This window comes from Vitis riparia, chromosome 5 (assembly GCF_004353265.1).
Source record: "Vitis riparia cultivar Riparia Gloire de Montpellier isolate 1030 chromosome 5, EGFV_Vit.rip_1.0, whole genome shotgun sequence".
Taxonomy (NCBI): Eukaryota; Viridiplantae; Streptophyta; class Magnoliopsida; order Vitales; family Vitaceae; genus Vitis; species Vitis riparia.
This window is the reverse complement of record NC_048435.1, coordinates 16,473,060-16,490,370: the sequence shown is the minus strand read 5'-3', so window position 1 is coordinate 16,490,370 and position 17,311 is coordinate 16,473,060. Positions and strand designations below refer to the sequence as shown.

Genomic DNA, 17,311 nt, shown 5'->3' with positions numbered 1-17,311 from the left:
ATAAGGGCAACAAGGTTAGGCCAAGACCTCTAAAAGGGGAGTCTTTCTAAGCAAAATTCTTGCATATGAAGGCAAGTTGTAATCATGTAAACGCATTTTGAAGTCACGATGATCCATTGGGTCTAAAATAAATAATATTTACATAGGTGAAATCGGGTCATTACAAATTGGTATTAGAATCAATCTTCAACCACTCTTTGTTTGTTTAGCCTCACAATGGATTTCTGTTTGTGTAACCTTGCAATCTATGGGACACAATGAGAATGTCATGTCTACTTAGAAGGTTGATTGTGATATCTTATATAAGTTAGGGGCAAGGATGAAAATATCGGTAATCACGGATATATTGGTACTTCAATTTTACGGATATATCGGAGATATATCGGCGGATATTTTGGAAAAAAATATCGGTAAGCTTAAAATTGTTAAAAACTCATGAAAATGTAAGGAAAACCTCATAATAATATAATTAGAAGTATAATAGACATTTTAAAGTTATTTTATTGAAAATTTTAATATATGTATAACATGATTTATCATATTTGATAATAATATCGTATGCATCGATAAAAATATGAATTTTATAAGTGTACATTTATTATTAAATTACATATAATATTATGATATTTGATTATAATATATCTAATTTTAAAATATATATTAATATTAAAATATGATTCATTTAATTCAATTGTATTAAACAATATAAAATAGATTATGATATATATATAATTTTTTAATATTTAATTAATTATTAATGATATTAAAAACATTATGAAGAAAATTATATAATTTTTATATTTTTGGTAATTAATTAAAAGAAAATTTTGCATTTAATTATAAAATAATTATAATTAATTTGCTCTTTAAAATATTCTTTTAATATTTTTTTTATATAATGAGTTTAAGTATATATATGTTTGGTGCACTTTATATTACAAGGGCAAGTTAGCCCAGATGGCAAGGGGAGTGAACCCCAAACCTTTTTAAAGGGGAGGCGCATTGTAGCGGCACTGTAGCACTTTTGACTTCATTGTAGCACGTTTGACTCTATTGACCCACGTTGACCATGCGATATATCGGGGAAAATCGTCTATTTATCGCCAAAATCACCGATATATCGCGAGATATCGCCAATTCCTTGATATTTATCCCGAAATATCGTCAGACCGATATTTCAACGATATATTGCCAAAATATCACGACATTTTCCTCCTTGGTTAGGGGAAGAAGTTCATGACACTATATACATGGTGGACTTTTCTTGACTATGTAGATGCTCTTTAAAGCCGTAAGAGCCCATTAGGCCTAAAACGAACAGTATCTACATTGGTGAGAATGAGTCGTTACACAAGTCATGTTAGACAAGATCATGGCAAGTGCAATCGGGTCTTACTAGGCAAGACTAACGCAAGACCCACACTGGTCATACCTTTTCATGTATTTAACTAACATAAATGTTTGCAATCTCTAAGTTTGGTACACCCAAAAACATATAAAGACTAGTAGGTTTGGTCACATGCAACAAAGGCAAATGAGTTCACCACCAAAAGGGTTGATGGTTTAAGATGAAAGTCCTGAAAGAACAAGTATAGGGGATAAAAATTGATTGAATGAGAGAAGAAAAACATAGGGGTCGTGATTTATGAGAACACATAGCCTAAGCAAGGTGAAAAAGTGGAAAGGGAAGTTACCAACACCCAAATAATTGAGATAGCTTTATTAAGTCAATCTGACAAATGGTTAGATAAATATAAATGAAAAATGTGAGTTGACAAAACTTCACCAGAAAAATGTTATACAAGCAAGCTGGGTAGCTTACTGTATTACCAGTAGTCTCCACAAGAGCAAGATCCATCCTTGAAATGATGAAATCGCTTTATATCTCTCAATACGATCTCCCTTCGACTCAGCTTACTAGCATATTTCATCATGGAGTGGCAATCCCCACAGACTCTCAGGTTCTTCACAATCCTTATGGTTGACCCCGGAGCAGTACTAATGAGCCCAAAGGCAAGTGCCAACTTCTCACTATGGCTTCCCAACGCATCTTCCTTCTCTTCTTCTTCAATATTGTGAAGTACCCATGCAGTTTCAGGCATGTATCCTTCTTGCTTTGCACTTGCTGTTATCTCCTCTAGTTTTAGGCTTATCTCTTCTGCACGCACATGAGCATGATCACCAGCTACAAAACTATGCACTTGGCCCTCCACTTCAATATAGCTCCACCCAGGATCTTTCTCTACACCTCTATTCTTCATTAAAGTTCTCACTCTTTCTACATCTTCCCATCTTCCCACTGCAGCATAAACGTTTGACAGAAAAACATAGCTTCCAGGATGCTTAGGTTCAAGCTGCAGGAGCTTCTCTGCAGTAAGTTCTGCCATTTCAATGTTTTTGTGAGCCCTGCAGGCACAAAAGAGTGCTCCCCATATCACAAAATCAGGATTTATCGGCATGCTCTGAATGAAACTTAGAGCTTCATCCAGCCGGCCTGCCCTGCCTAACAGATCTACAATTAATGTATAATGTTTCATGGTAGGCTCAATGGAGTAGTCAAGCCTCATGCTTTCAAAGAAATTAAGCCCCTGATCTACGTTCCCGGAATGAGAACACGCAGTTAAGATGGCAAGAAATATAACCTCATCTGGGTTTATTCCTGCAAGTAGGACAAATTTCAATTCTTATAGATTTATTTAGATAATCAAATAAAATTTCATACAACACTGAAAGATCTCAAACCTGCAGATTTCATCTTTACAAAGCATTGAAGAGCTTGATCAAAACATCCATGGATTGCCCACCCCCATATCATGACACTCCAAGTAAGAAGGTCCTTCCCTTTTGTCTCAACAAAAACCCGGCTAGCAGACTTGATATTCCCACACTTTGCATACATGTCAACCAGAGCAGTCCCAATCCCTCTGTTCAACTGGAAACCATTGCTCGAGAGATAATTGTGGATTCGTTCTCCAACTTGGAGAGCTCCAATTTTGGTGCAAGCCAAAAGAGCAGAAACAACAGTTAGATCATTAGGCCTCACGCCCTCCTCCAGCATCCTCCAAAACATTGATAAAGCCTTTTCATGGTCCCCATTCTGTGAAAACCCATTAATCATTGTGGTCCAAGAAACCACATTCTTCTCCGGCATCTGAACAAAAAGCTCTTTAGCTCGGTCCAAATCTCCATTTCTGACAAACCCATTAATCAAACTATTCCAAGAACCCGCATTTCTCTCCGGCATTGCCTCAAAAAGCGAAGCAGCCTTACTCAAATCCCCCACTTTACAACACCCATTAATCAAAACATTCCACAGCAGAATACTCTCTGCTTTATTTCTCTGAGGACTTTCATCAAACAGCTGCAAACCAAAACCCAACTCCCCAATTTTAACATACATATCAACCAACGAGACCCGAACAAAAGAATCGAACTCAAGCCCAAGCTTCATGACTCCACCATGAAGACATCTCCCAAGCCCTACATCAACCAAAGCCGCCACAGATTTGAGCACAAACGGCAGAGTTAATCGATCAGGTCGAATACTCAACCTCAACATTAGCACAAAATGCGAAACAGAGCCCTCAAATCGAGAATTCTCAGCAAGCCCACGAATCAAAGCGTTGAAAACAAACAAGTTGGGGTGATCAAAACAACGAAAGATGGAAAGGGCGTAATCGAGGGATTTGAGCGAACAAGAGGAGGAAATGAGCTGAGTAACCACCCGGCTATTGGAGAAGAGATTATGGAGGAAGATTTGGGCGTGGATTTGGTGGAGTTGAGGAAGGGTGTTGGAGGCGTGTATGAGGGGAATGAAGTGGGTTTCCGGGGAGCGAGAGGGTCCATGAGCCCTTGTGGCGGTGGTGACGGTGGTTGTTTTGGCGGGAGGGGAGGTTGGTTTGAACAGAGCGTTGAGAGCTTTTAGTCCTTGTGATTTTGACATGCCAGCCTTCCATTAAGTCTTAACACTAGTGATTTAATTCCTTCTCCCTTCAATTTTTCCTTTTTTTCTCTCCAAATTCAAGATATGCTTAAATGATCTATTTTATTCTTCAAATGATTCCATTGAACCAATTTATCTTAAATTTTTATTAATGGAAGATTCAAATGAAAAAATTCAAATTCAAATGCAATCCCCTATTTAGACATTACTCCATGATACATAGGATGGTAATGAAGTGGATTTTTTTTTAGTATTTGTCTCATCTCACTCTAAACAAGATGGATTTGAGATTAGAAGAAACATGTTAAAGATGGTTTAGAAATAATTTTTTTTTAATCAAGGTTAAGTTCAAAGTGGATTCGGGTATTATCTTATTCCACCCTACCCATTTATATATATAATTAAATAAAAATAAATCATTTTAATTTTTTTGGTCCCCTTTAACTAAAATAAAATAAAAAATCTACTTCTTAAAAAAATAAAATTTAAATTTTATAATATTTCTTTATTTATAAATTATATTTATTTTTAATATAATTAAATTTTGAAAAAATAAATAGGGTAAAACAGGTATAGGGAATTCTTGTACCTGCCCTATCTTGCATTTGCCATATTCGCTTTGGCATGCCCATTTAGTTTTTTTTCTTTTCTTTTGAAACAAGGATGGGAACAAATTTAAATAACACTCTGTCTTGAATTTGCCTTTTGTAATTCCTAATATATATATATATATATATATATATATATATATATATATATATATATATATATGTAGAATTAATTTTTTTTTTATTTTTATATGTCACATTATATTATGAGAACTTTGCTTCATAAATCACTTTTGAATGTGTAAGTGTTATTTTTCTAGGATATTTGATTTAAAAAGTGATATTTGGTTAAAAAGGACCAAAATAAGCTTGAAATTGAAAAAATAACCTTTTTTACTCCTTTGAGGAAAGAACCATCTTTGAATATTTTCACTTTTCTTTATTCCCTTAAATAAACGCCATCTTTCTCTCATTCTTAATTCTTTTCCATGCCATTTTTGCTACCTAGTTCTCTCCTCTTTAAATTCATATTGCTCTCTTTTTTAGTGAAGTTTAAACCTTAAAATAAAGATCAACATATAAAAAACAAATATTAGTGCCTTACCCATTTTAAAAATCACATAATGAAGTTTTCTTATTTTTCGTTTTTCCTCCAAGATTCTTCACATTCTCCATTTTTCTTTGTTTTTTATTGAGGTTTTTTGCAATGTAATATAACCCTCTACAGTGTCAAAGATGATATTAGATAGAAAGTTGTCGTTGGTTAATCTCTGGCTTTTAACATATGCTTAATTCACCATTTTTATTTTTTTAAATAATACAATTAAAATTAGTTATAATGCATGTATTATTCATATTTAGAAGAAAGATTCAAAATGAGTTAGTTGAAAGGTCAACTAAGTAGATTTATAATGTGTACAATGAAACTAATTCAAAGCCAATGAGTTGAATATGAACGTAGAAAAATAGATATGGATCATGTGCGCCGTAAAGTATACTTTGGTAGAATATGAATTGATTTGGGAGGTTAAGAGGAAATTAATAATAATATCATAAATAACTCTAATTAAAATGGAAGGATTCACATTGATGTTAAAATTTTTGAAATTAATGAATTCATAAATTATTAAGTTCATATCATACTGAATGAATGTGGTTTATTAGTTTATTTATTATCATAAATTAATAAATTAATATTCTCTTTAAATTATAAATAAGACATGTTACCTAAGTATAGGGTTGGAAGCCATCAATATTGAATGTTTGGTGTAGTAATAGTGGGATTCTTTGTACTTGAAAAAAATTAAATTTAAAAATATGAAGATTATTTCATCTCTTTTAATCAATTAATTTTACAATTAATATGCTCATAATTGAGTGACAATGAGAAAAAAAATCCCAATAATTGCAAAAATTTCCTCAATTTTTTGAAAATTTAATAAAAATGAGAAAAAAAACCCATGAAAATAAAAATAATAAACTTAGGAAATATTGATTCTTCGATGTATCTTCCTAGATCTTGTGTCGAAATCATCGACACGGCGAACAGTGACCCTTTGAACAAATATTCAACATCGAGGTGAGAGTACCCATAACCCATTAAAATATTCGAGGAAAAGAGATTTTCTCTACCAGTTGAATAACCCTATAGTATGGGCATAAATTACTTTTACATTTCAATAGATATGACAAATATTTTTATTCATTCTATGGATTCTAAATATAAAGATATATTATAAATGATAAGTACTAATCTACAAAACTTGAAATTAAATATATTGATATAAAATTAATTTCATTTACAAGCTAGCTTGTGAGTTTTATTTCTAGAATGTGAAAAGAAAAGTTGTCTTAATTTGGTCAATAAAAAATTGGTCGATTTTGTGGAAATTAATTTCATTTTGATTAAATGGGTCAAAAAGGTATTTGGAATGAACCATGGAATAATAATTTTGTCATTCATAGCATTTTTCTAGGTTTTGTGTAATATAGAGTATGTTTTGTGGTATGATTAAAAAATATTTTCCTTTTTTATGAAAAAAAAAATTGTTTTTAAAAATTCATAGCATTGTCTTACTGTTGTTCTCAATATCTAATTATAAAAAAATAAAGTAAAACAAAAAATAGTTTTAGTGAACAAGTAAAAAATATTTTCATCAATTTTAAAAATTTTAAAAATATATAAAGGAATTAAGAAACAATAAAAAATAAATAAAATTGAGTACGATATCATTCTTCTTTTTTATCCACAATCCAATACCGATGCTAGAAATCTTCAAATATGATTTTCCTTTATTTATATAAGTTTTTCTAAATTTCTTTGAATTTCTCTAAATTTTTTCTTCTAACAAAAAAATTTCAAATTAAGTTATACTTTATACATTAATTTTATTAATTTTTAAAAATAATTTGAAATTCAAAATTTATTTAATTAGTACTAGAAAGTTATAAAACCCAATAACATTAGAAAGTCACACAACAAATCTATGCAAATAAACTTCAAATTAAGTAAGAATTAGAGCATTGGATTTTAGGCATAATGATCCAATTAATGGTTAGAAACTTATGTATAAACATCGGTCCATAAGGCTCTATTATATCTTTTACACACATAATTATTTTTTTTATACATTTTTTTTTACTTGAGAAATGAATTTCAATTAATAAGTTCAATAATTTTAAATGAATTTGAAACTAAAAAAGATAGATCTTATTAGTACAAAAAATAATAAACCAAAATTAATACATTTTAAATCATGACTTTGTTATTTCTTTTGTATATACAATTATATTTTTTTTTAATTTTCTCAGTAATAAATAAATTCTAAATTAAGTAAAATATAATTAATATTTTAAATTCTTTCATAAACCTTCTAAATTTAAGAAATTATTTCGAATAAATAAGGATTTAATTAATTTTAAATTAAATCAAGACATTTCATAATACTCTATTTGTAATTGAATACTCAATAATCAAAAGTTTGATTTATTTACATGTTAAAAAAGTTAAACTTTATTTGTTTTAAATTTATTTTAAATAAAATATTATTACCAATTATTGTTATTATTATTAACTAAAAAAAATCAATTATGATTTTATCAAGACGTTATATTTATATTTTTATCATATATACTAAAGTAGTATTTTTTTTCATAAAAAAATTTATAATTCATGATTTTATTACAATATTACTATTCATATTTTACAAAAAAAAATATTTATTATTTAATTTATTTATAATTTCAAAACTTTTTTTATTTTTATTTTTAATAAGGTTTGAATTAAATCTGTAATATTTTTATAAAGTGAAAAAAAAAAATTATTTTATTCAAACAAATTTCGTGTTATTTTATATATATATATTATTAAATTAAATATAATAATAAAAAATAAATATAATTAAAAATAAATAAATTGGCCGATGAGAAAAGGAGAAGAAAAAACTAGGGATTTTACCTCAGAGAACAAGGAAAGATTTTCAGGGTTGAGAGCAACTCACATTTTGCTGTCAATCAACTACACTCGGTGTTTTTTTTTTTTTTTTTTTCTTCACCATTTTTCCCCCTTGCTTTTGAAGTTTAAAACTGAAATTTAGGCTTGAAATGGGTTGGGCCAAACCGGACCGGTTTGGGCCGGAGAACCAAAGCCTGCCCTAACCCAATTTATCCCGCTGGGCCGGGCCTTAGAGGCAGCTGCGAGCTGGCCTGAGTTTTACCTTTTCAAGCTGGCTACCGTTATAACATCCCGCACTTTCTTTCTTTCAATTTCTCTCCCGCACTTTCTTTCTTTCAATTTCTCTCCCGCACTTACCGTTGGAAAATTCCAGGAACTTCTCATCGCTCCCCGCAATCTCTCTCCCTCGCTCCCCTGCAATCGATCCCTGCAATCGATCCCCCGCAATCGATCCCCCGCAATCGATCCCCGAAATCGATCCCCGCAATCGATGGCTGACCCCCTTTCGGTCCTCCTCCTTGGACGGCTCTCCAGAGGTGAAACCCTCCCCAACCCTTAACCGCTTTCATTGATTCACAATTTGATTTTAATTAAATGCTTCTCGTTTAGATTTCAGCGAAATTGCTCCAATTTAGGGTTTTGATTTTTTTTTTTTAAAGTCTGGTCTTTGGTTCTCATTAAATGTTATGGATGCAGGGTCTTTGAATTCTTGCCCTCAACAGGTGCAGTTTCTTCAGAGCTGGGAAAATGTAAGAAAAAAAATGGATTTCTGTATGGGGCCATTTTGTTTTTATGATATTTATTTTGTTGAATGATTTCTGTTAAACATGCATATTACAATGACACAATAATATCAGTTTAATATTAAGAGCTGAGGAGAAAGGTTTCATTAGGGGTTTCAAGGTAATGGGGAGACATGGAGAAGGGGTTTCAGTTTCCCATATGTTGTTTGCAGATGATACTCTTCTTTTTTGTGAGGATAGGGACCAGTTGGAATTTTGGAAGTGGGTTGTTATTTGTTTCTAGGTTTTTTCTTTCTTTTGTTGCCTTGTTTTGGCTTTCTTTGTATACTGCCTGTGTACGTAGGGAGCGCCCCCTGTTTAGGTGTGTTTTAATTTATTTTTCTCTTTGTCTATAAAAAAAAATATATATTAGAATGATTTCTGTTTTGAATATTTGATTTAATGGTTCTTTGTTGCTTTTCAGTTGGACAGATTCATTCCAAACAGATCAGCAATGGACTTTGACTTTGCCCATTACATGTTGACTGAAAGGGGGAAAGGCAAAGAGAACCAAAGTGTTGTCATGTCTCAATCCAAAGAGGCCTACTTGAAACTACTGGCTGAGACATTCAACATGAATCGCTCTCGCATCCTCGCCTTTAAGAATAAACCACATACTCCAGTAAAATTGATACCGGATGAATTCTATTCTTCTGTTCATCAATCCAAGCCCTCAAAGCCTCTGCGGCATATTCCTCAGGTTGGACAAATTCAGATTAGGTCAATAAAATGGAGTTTATGATATTTACTGACTCATTTGATCTCTACTTGTTTCAGATATATGATTGTTAAGCTTTACTTTATCTGATTTTTTTTTTCCTTTTGTTATTGTTTTTGATTTGATCGGATGCGACAGACTCCTGAGAGGGCATTGGATGCTCCTGATATTATAGATGATTTTTGCTTGAACTTAATGGATTGGGGTAGCAGCAATGTTCTTGCACTTGCTCTTCAAAACACGGTATATTTGTGGGATGCTTCAAATGGTTCTGCCTCAGAGCTTGTCACTGTTGATGATGAGAATGGCCCTGTTACAAGTGTGAGTTGGGCTGCTGATGGACAATATATTGCCATTGGCTTGAACAATTCTGATGTTCAGCTATGGGATTCTACAGCTAATCGACTGGTATGTAATTTTTCTTTGTTTTAACCTTTGGAATGGTCTTTTGTTGATGATTTCCTAATACAGTGATGTTCTATCAATTCTGCAGCTGAGGACTCTGAGAGGTGGCCACCAATCACGAGTTGGTTCTCTAGATTGGAAAAACCACATCCTTACAACTGGGGGAATGGATGGTCAGATCATTAACAATGATGTAAGAGTGCACTCGCACATTGTGGCAACTTTTAGAGGACACCGGCAAGAGGTTTGTGGACTGAAATGGTCTACCTCTGGCCAACAGTTAGCGAGTGGAGGAAATGACAATTTACTCTACATATGGGATAGGTCAATGGCCTCTATGCATTCACGTTCTCAGTGGCTTCACAGGCTTGAGGATCACACTGCTGCAGTAAAAGCACTTGCTTGGTGCCCTTTTCAGCGCAATTTGCTGGCATCTGGAGGAGGTGGGAGTGATTGTTGCATAAAGTTTTGGAACACCCACACTGGCGCATGCTTGAACTCAGTGGACACTGGCTCACAAGTCTGTGCTCTGCTGTGGAACAAGAACGAGCGTGAGTTGCTTAGCTCCCACGGCTTTATGCAGAATCAACTCACCCTCTGGATGTATCCATCAATGGTGAAGATTGCTGAGCTTACTGGTCATACATCCAGAGTTCTTTTCATGGCTCAGGTAATAAAATGGACCTTAGTTTAGTGAATGTTTCTGAGTACCAAATCTTTATATGTTCTAATATTCTTGATCAACTCTTGTGGCAGAGTCCAGATGGACGTACAGTGGCAACTGCTGCAGGAGATGAGACTCTCAAGTTCTGGAATGCTTTTGGCATGCCAGAAGTGAAAAAAGTTGCACCAAAAGCAGAGCATCCTGGGCCATTTCCTCATATAAGGCGAATCCGTTAGGGTTTTGTTTGGGTATTAGGAAGTATCAGGGAAAGAAGAAAATATGTTTTTAAGCTCGATAAAATCTCTCCATATTCTTTCAACTTAAATTACCAATTTTCATCATATGAGATTTTCTTTCACATTTTTCATCCAAGCCAAACACAAAAATGTGATTTTTCATTTTTCCTAGCACTTTTTTGAAATAGGAGGTTTCCCTAATTTTGATTTTTGAGTCTCTTTCTTTGTTCTCCTACTTTATTTCTAAATTAGGGTTTGTTAAACAGATTTTTTTAATTGATTTTTTTGTTTTATTTATGAAATAATTATTTTGATTTCTGGATTTTTTTTTTTCGATTCTGAGTCTAGGTTTTCCTTTGATTTGTAATAGAGTTTTTGATTATTGATACAATTGTTTTGATTTTTGAAACTGGGGGCGCATGGGTGGGGTGGGGTGATTCCCTAAATTTGATTTTTGAGTTTAGTGTTTTTCTTTTTCAATTTTATTTGTGAATTAGGGTTTTGATAAATAGATTTTTGTAACAAAGAAAAAACAAATTTTTGGAATGGGGGCATTTTGTTTTTATGATATTTATTTATTCTTGGTTTGATCTCCAAAACAATTATTCTGATTTCTAAATAATCTTTCAGATTCTTTCCAAGAATGGGAAAATTGGCAGTGGAGCAGGAACAGGTTGAGATAGTGAAGCCTTGCACAGACATGTGAGAGTACAGAATAGTCGTTTTCCAGAACTCTCTTGAAGTCGTCCTCATCGACGATACTGATACTGGTAAGGTTACTCTTTCCATTCTTGATTTTTTTTTTAATTGTTTTTATTGGATGAAATGGTGAGAGGATTGGCTTTGTTGTTGTTGGTGTTGTTTGTTTTACTTTTTTTCATTTGGTGGCTTCCACGGACATGTGCATCGGTTCCTTCAGCGATCTTGAGGGCCTCCTAGGACTCGTGCGAGGGAACAGGGACATTACCTTACGAAATATGTCATATTCTGATCCATTCGTAATCTGTTTGGTTGCTAAGAAAATGAGGATAACTAGGAAGAGAATGGAGGAAAATATTGTTAGGGTCAACTAGTAAAAGACGAGGAAGGCTAGGGTTGAAAATGGGATTCGATTTACCAAAGGCATGGGACCCTTTTGTTATTATTATGGAGTTTTGAGAATTTTGGTTTGGAATTGTGTTTGGAAATGATCATAGCCAAGATGATAGTGTTGAGATAGATGAATGACAACATGAAAAATGAACAATTGAGAAATGGGTATGTGCATCCATGTTACATGGATGCAGGTACAGATGTCGGGTTTTAGTGTGCTCTAGCTAAGTATAGTGTTAGATTCCTTAATTCCTAGATCTCAGGACATGAGAATATGGATAAAATGTGCTCTGATTTTTTCCATTCTATTTATTAGCTACTTTAGCTCAATTGAAATTTGTATGGTTAGCTTAGTTTATCCAACATAATTTTAAGGTTAGTTACCATGGGATTTCCCACCAACAGCCCACCACCGTTGCCATCGGCATTGTCCTAACACCTTTATATAAGTTTTGGCGATTCATGGTATCTTCATCCACTGCCACAATCCCCCTCCAAAAGTCCCTAAGCTACTTGAACAACTCCCTATCCTAGAAATGCAATGACAACCCAACTACTCTCACACAAGGTTCTCTAGTATGAACTTCTTCCCCACAGTATCCCACCTCTGGGACTCCACTATCTAAAACAGAATTTTTTCTTTTTTCTTTTTATCAATACTATCTAAAACAGAATTTTATTCTTTTACCTTCTCAACCCTGTTTAGGGACCAACTCTGCATCAGAAACTGCCTCAAATCCAAACAAGATAAGGGAGCTCCCTGACAAGGCCAAATGCATGCCCTCTTTGGTTTCAGTTATACACCCCACCTCTTCAACAAAATTAGATCTGGAGCTTGGTGTGAAATCCCCCAGCCTACCCACTAAACAACATTGCAGCCCCCTTCATCTTACTGCTCAACTCCTTCTCCCCTAATTGTATCCACACTGCAGTACCTACCTATATTGGGCCTCCCTCACAAGCTCATCAAAGGACTCTCCCTTTTTGGTATCCTTCTAACTGCTCTCTGCAGAGGGGACCTTAGTAAAAGGGTCAGCTTCAGGGACAGGAAAGACCACCCAAAGTCTCCATAATTTGTTAGCTAGAATGACTCAACCCCCAAGAAACCCCCTGCCTTCTGAGAACCCCAAAGCTAACCTCCTTGCCTCCACAAAGCAAACCGAGTACAGCTGATACTGCCCTCCTCATTACTATGGAGCAGCAGTCTGTAGACTCTGTACCACTTCCCCCTTCTTTCCATTCCTCTTTGGAAATGGCCTCTCAAACGAAAGATGCTTTTCTCCAAATCTAATCCAACTAGAGAACCCATGTCCCCTTTCCAAACTTCAGCTTCCACCCTACCTTTGACAGCCTGTACTGAGATTTCAAAAGATTTCAACCTCAACCCTAAACCAGAATTTTCTGCTTTTTATCTTTCCTTCTTAAATTGTTTATTGCCTCCAATGATCAAGCACAGAGCACACACCAGAGGAATAGTTGGCGTTAGAACCATCTTGCCTAACAAGCCCTTATTGCCAAATGATATATCTCCTCAGCTTCTTATTTTTTCTTTGTTATGCACAAATATTTGGATATTTGAACCCTAGGCTTACCCCCTACCTGACAGTTCCTAGCACTTTACCATCTACATCTTGACCAATTAGAGCTCACTGCAATGTCAGTTTCTAAATTCTTAATTGGCTCTTAAGCAAGAGGTTCAGGGTTAGCGTAGTTGAACAAAGCTACTGTTTGTGAACTTGTTGACGGTGAATTTCTTTTGGTTCAAATTTCACTTATACCGAATTTTCTAAATTTAAAAATTGTCCCATTGGAGGATATTAAGAAAGTCTTTAATTATAGTAGTATGTATAAAATCTATGTGTTTTCAAAAAGAATATACATAATCATAGAACCAATGTAACCATTTTCATAGAAGGTAAAATGGTTGCATGGTATATTATAAAACCAAAACAAGTTGATGAAGATTATAGAGTTTGTGTTGCCTGTTGGTATAGGGCTTATAGGCAGAAAAAGTGTCATCTTTAGTTAGGTAATTCCAGCTTAGAGATTGAGCCTTTGGACTAAAACAGCTGGTTGGTTTTGAGCAAAAAATTTTCAATGTTGACCACAAGGCCAAATTCAGTGATGGATGTAGAAGCATACTTATATTATATTATTGGGAACATAGAGTCCATGCTAGTCTGAGCCAGAGGTTAAGTTTCAGTAACTAAGAAATCAAAGATGAAGTGCTACAGAAGGCACAACCTGAGTGCATGAGAAGTGTAAAGAAAACCCAGAGAAGGAAAAAGAATAAAAACCGACAAATAGAACCCAACAAAAAAACCAATAAAAACAGTACTGATGAGGATCCGAGGCTTAACTGCCTTAGATTATCTGTAAGATCCAAAAGACAACAAACTCCCTCTCATTAGTCTTGAGGGTGTTGACTGGACACAACCCAAGTGAGTGAGGCCAATGCTGGCCTTTTACATGCTGGGAAGCGTTTGGGCACTCACTAGCCAAGCATTTGTCCCAGATCATTTGGTTTGAACACATGATTCAGAACACTCCTGGAGATTAAAGAAGCCTTGAGAAGAGTTAAAGCCTGCATAATAAAAGTACAAATTAGTCTGCAATAGGAATGAGTGGATGGTTAAATTTCAAAACCTAAATTTACATTATATTGCATTTATATGAGCTAGATTCCCTAGAAACATTAGAATGATATAGTAAATTGTGGTGTATTATCAGTTAATTCGGGAAAAGTTAGTGCTTTCTGGATATTTATTTGTTCATTAATGAACCAGGATTTGTTGGGGAATCCAGTAATCCTCTTTCTTTAAGTCAGCCATGAACCCAAATGCTTATCGAAAACAAGAAAAAAAAAGGTCATCTATGAACCAAAGTGAACTTCGATTATAGTTTTAAGCTATTGGAATGAAAAAGAACCTTACTGATTTTAATTTCTTAATTACTACCTGCATTATTACTAAAAATTTATATTTTATCAATAGGTGTATGCATAGGTTTGATTCTTCAGAGTAGCCATTTTGCCCAAGATTATTGGAGGTAGGGGACCTATCCAAAGTGCACTTCCTAGGGCCCTGTTTTGCCACTATATGCTTTGGGTTCACATTGAAATAAACTACTGATTAAGTTACTACAGCCAAAAATGAACAAAATAAATAAAAAAAATTGGTTTTTGAACAAGCAAAGGAAAACCTCATAAAATCTACAATAATCATAATTTAATTTTATATTACCACCTTTTATTATAATTACTAAATAAATAGTTAACAATCATAAAACTCGGAAGTTGATCTTTGCAACATTTCTTTATACTGCTTAAAATAAGGAAAATTATTTTCAGATGTTGAACACAATATATTATCCAATTATAAAACTAAAGGTAAAAATAGAAGGCCAAGGTTTTTATGAATGGAATTTTCAATCTAAGTTTCTACAATCTTTTTTTCTATCATTAAGAACGAAGAACCTGATATTATTTAGTATTATTAAAATCTCTCCAAAGTAAATATTGTAAAACTGTCTTAATAACTAATTGTACATAGAGGAATGTTTAGCAATTGAATGCATATATATATATATATATATATATATATATATATATATATCTTGATAGACGCAATTGAATGCATATATATGTGTGTGGTGTCTATGGAGAAAGAGATTCAGATGTACCTCCTCTTCCCCTACTTCAACCTCATGCTCCTCTGAGTTGCTTACAAGGACTTTAAGTTTGTCAAGGTCAAGGATGCCATTGATAGGAGATAAAGGTTGAATTGTTAGGTCATCATTAATCAGTAGTAATGTTTCCTTCTTAATGAATCCTCCTTCACGTGCTTCCTGACCAGAAAGTTTAGGGTTCATAAAGCAAAGCTTTTCACCCCATGGATATAAGCAAACCATATTTTTCCCGAAGCAATCAGCACATCTACGACTTTCAGGGGTTATTGGGTCCCCCTCTTTGAGTGGTAGCTGTTCATTCAAACTGAAATGCAGTGGAAGTTTAGGATTAAGAAGCAAATCCTTACTTTTGGTAGAATTGAAAAAATCCTCCATCTTCAAGCTTCCCACACTTTTATACAAGTTGTCTACACTCCCCAGGGAAGAATGTCCCCTTAACAGTCTTATTATAGAACCAAGAGGCAATGTAAGAAAGCTAAGCACCAGGTTCATAAAGTCTTCTTTAGCTTCTAGGCATAAAACCCTCCTGCTGGATTTGTTGATAAGGAGCTTTACCTTCATCTTCCTAAACCTATTTTCAAGGTGATTGGGCCTGCTTAGTGGTTCAAAAGGTGCTGCATTTTCTGTATTCTCTTCATTCGATAAGAATGTATCTGTCATAGGAGTCTTGGATAGTAATGAACGCTTGAGTAGATGCAAAACCTAGCTCAAGACAAACAACAAAAGGAACATATATAGTAAGGATTATAAGAGGACATGGTTGCTATCAAATCTCGTTTATTTTGGTGAAAATAAATTTATTGGAATTAGTGATAATCAGAAACTCAATCATCCATAAATTAGAATATAATTAATGAAGAAAATGCTGAAAAATATTTAAAATAAGATTCCTCTGTGGTAGCTATTTTCAGCCTTTTTTCAAAAGGTGACAAAAAGAAGCCAATCGATGTACCCTTTCTAGTAAATATTCATTTAGGTGGTGCATTCTAAAAGTACCTCTTCTTCATCGACTATTACAGTCCTTACTTCAATGCCATTGCCGCTTTCCAATCTGAGTTTCTGAAACATTGCAAGGCTATCTGACATGGAAACGGGTGTGATATGCAAATCATCTGTGATCATAAACATTCTTGATGTTCCTTTCATGAATACCCCATTTCCATCTATGATCCCCTCTTGGTATTCTAGAAATACTTCCTTATCCATTGCTTGTCCACAACTACATTCAGAATTCTCAACCATACTAGACAAACAGTAAGCTTTCTTATTGGGAGTTTTAATAGGGCAGAACAGTTTTGAGCACATGTAGATTTTAGTAGGCTCTGTATCATCAATCTTCAGAACCAAGTTCTTACAATGAATGTCGTGAGCACTTCTGGGATTGAGCAACATGGTCTTGCATTCTTTTGATTGTAGAAATTGTTCATCAAGAGCCTCAACGTTCTTATATAAGTAATCCATGCATCCCACACCTGATTTCTTGTCAGCCAATCTTTAGAATAGTTCCCATTGGCAAGGTGAGAAAACTGAAGAGAACATCTACAAAATCTATATCAGATTCTGCAAATAAAACTGGGTTCTTTTCCTTGTCAATTGCTAGCTTTAGACTAATCTGTTTAGGAGTCTCTCTTGCCCGATGAAGCCTTGGATTGGAGCTTATGCAACTGAAATGATGCCAGAACCAGAATAAGAAAGGGCCAATCCATTCACAAAGCTTGGATGGGCAGATTGGTGGTTGCCTGATGATTGATTGAATCCAAACACAATTGAACTAGAAAATCC

General features: G+C 34.1%; 3 protein-coding genes across 3 annotated transcripts; 1 reads left to right on the top strand and 2 right to left on the bottom strand.

The window, feature by feature from the left end:
- Positions 1 to 1,690: 1,690 nt before the first annotated feature.
- Positions 1,691 to 3,943, bottom strand: LOC117915207 (pentatricopeptide repeat-containing protein At1g04840-like). Its single transcript, XM_034830771.1, has 2 exons — positions 2,743 to 3,943; positions 1,691 to 2,659 (listed from the first exon to the last, which is right to left on the bottom strand). The coding sequence occupies exons 1-2, from the start codon at positions 3,941 to 3,943 to the stop codon at positions 1,827 to 1,829; spliced, it is 2,034 nt and encodes a 677-aa protein (XP_034686662.1). The 3' UTR covers positions 1,691 to 1,826.
- Positions 3,944 to 8,361: 4,418 nt separating this feature from the next.
- LOC117915000 (cell division cycle 20.2, cofactor of APC complex-like) lies at positions 8,362 to 10,860 on the top strand. The gene is made up of 6 exons (XM_034830540.1): positions 8,362 to 8,481; positions 8,642 to 8,694; positions 9,152 to 9,427; positions 9,584 to 9,853; positions 9,939 to 10,520; positions 10,607 to 10,860. The coding sequence occupies exons 1-6, from the start codon at positions 8,436 to 8,438 to the stop codon at positions 10,748 to 10,750; spliced, it is 1,371 nt and encodes a 456-aa protein (XP_034686431.1). The 5' UTR covers positions 8,362 to 8,435; the 3' UTR covers positions 10,751 to 10,860.
- A 3,476-nt stretch (positions 10,861 to 14,336) lies between these two features.
- On the bottom strand, positions 14,337 to 16,990 carry LOC117915206. Its single transcript, XM_034830770.1, has 3 exons — positions 16,526 to 16,990; positions 15,524 to 16,231; positions 14,337 to 14,426 (listed from the first exon to the last, which is right to left on the bottom strand). Exons 1-3 carry the CDS (start codon positions 16,988 to 16,990, stop codon positions 14,337 to 14,339), a joined length of 1,263 nt encoding a protein of 420 aa, XP_034686661.1.
- Positions 16,991 to 17,311: the final 321 nt, after the last annotated feature.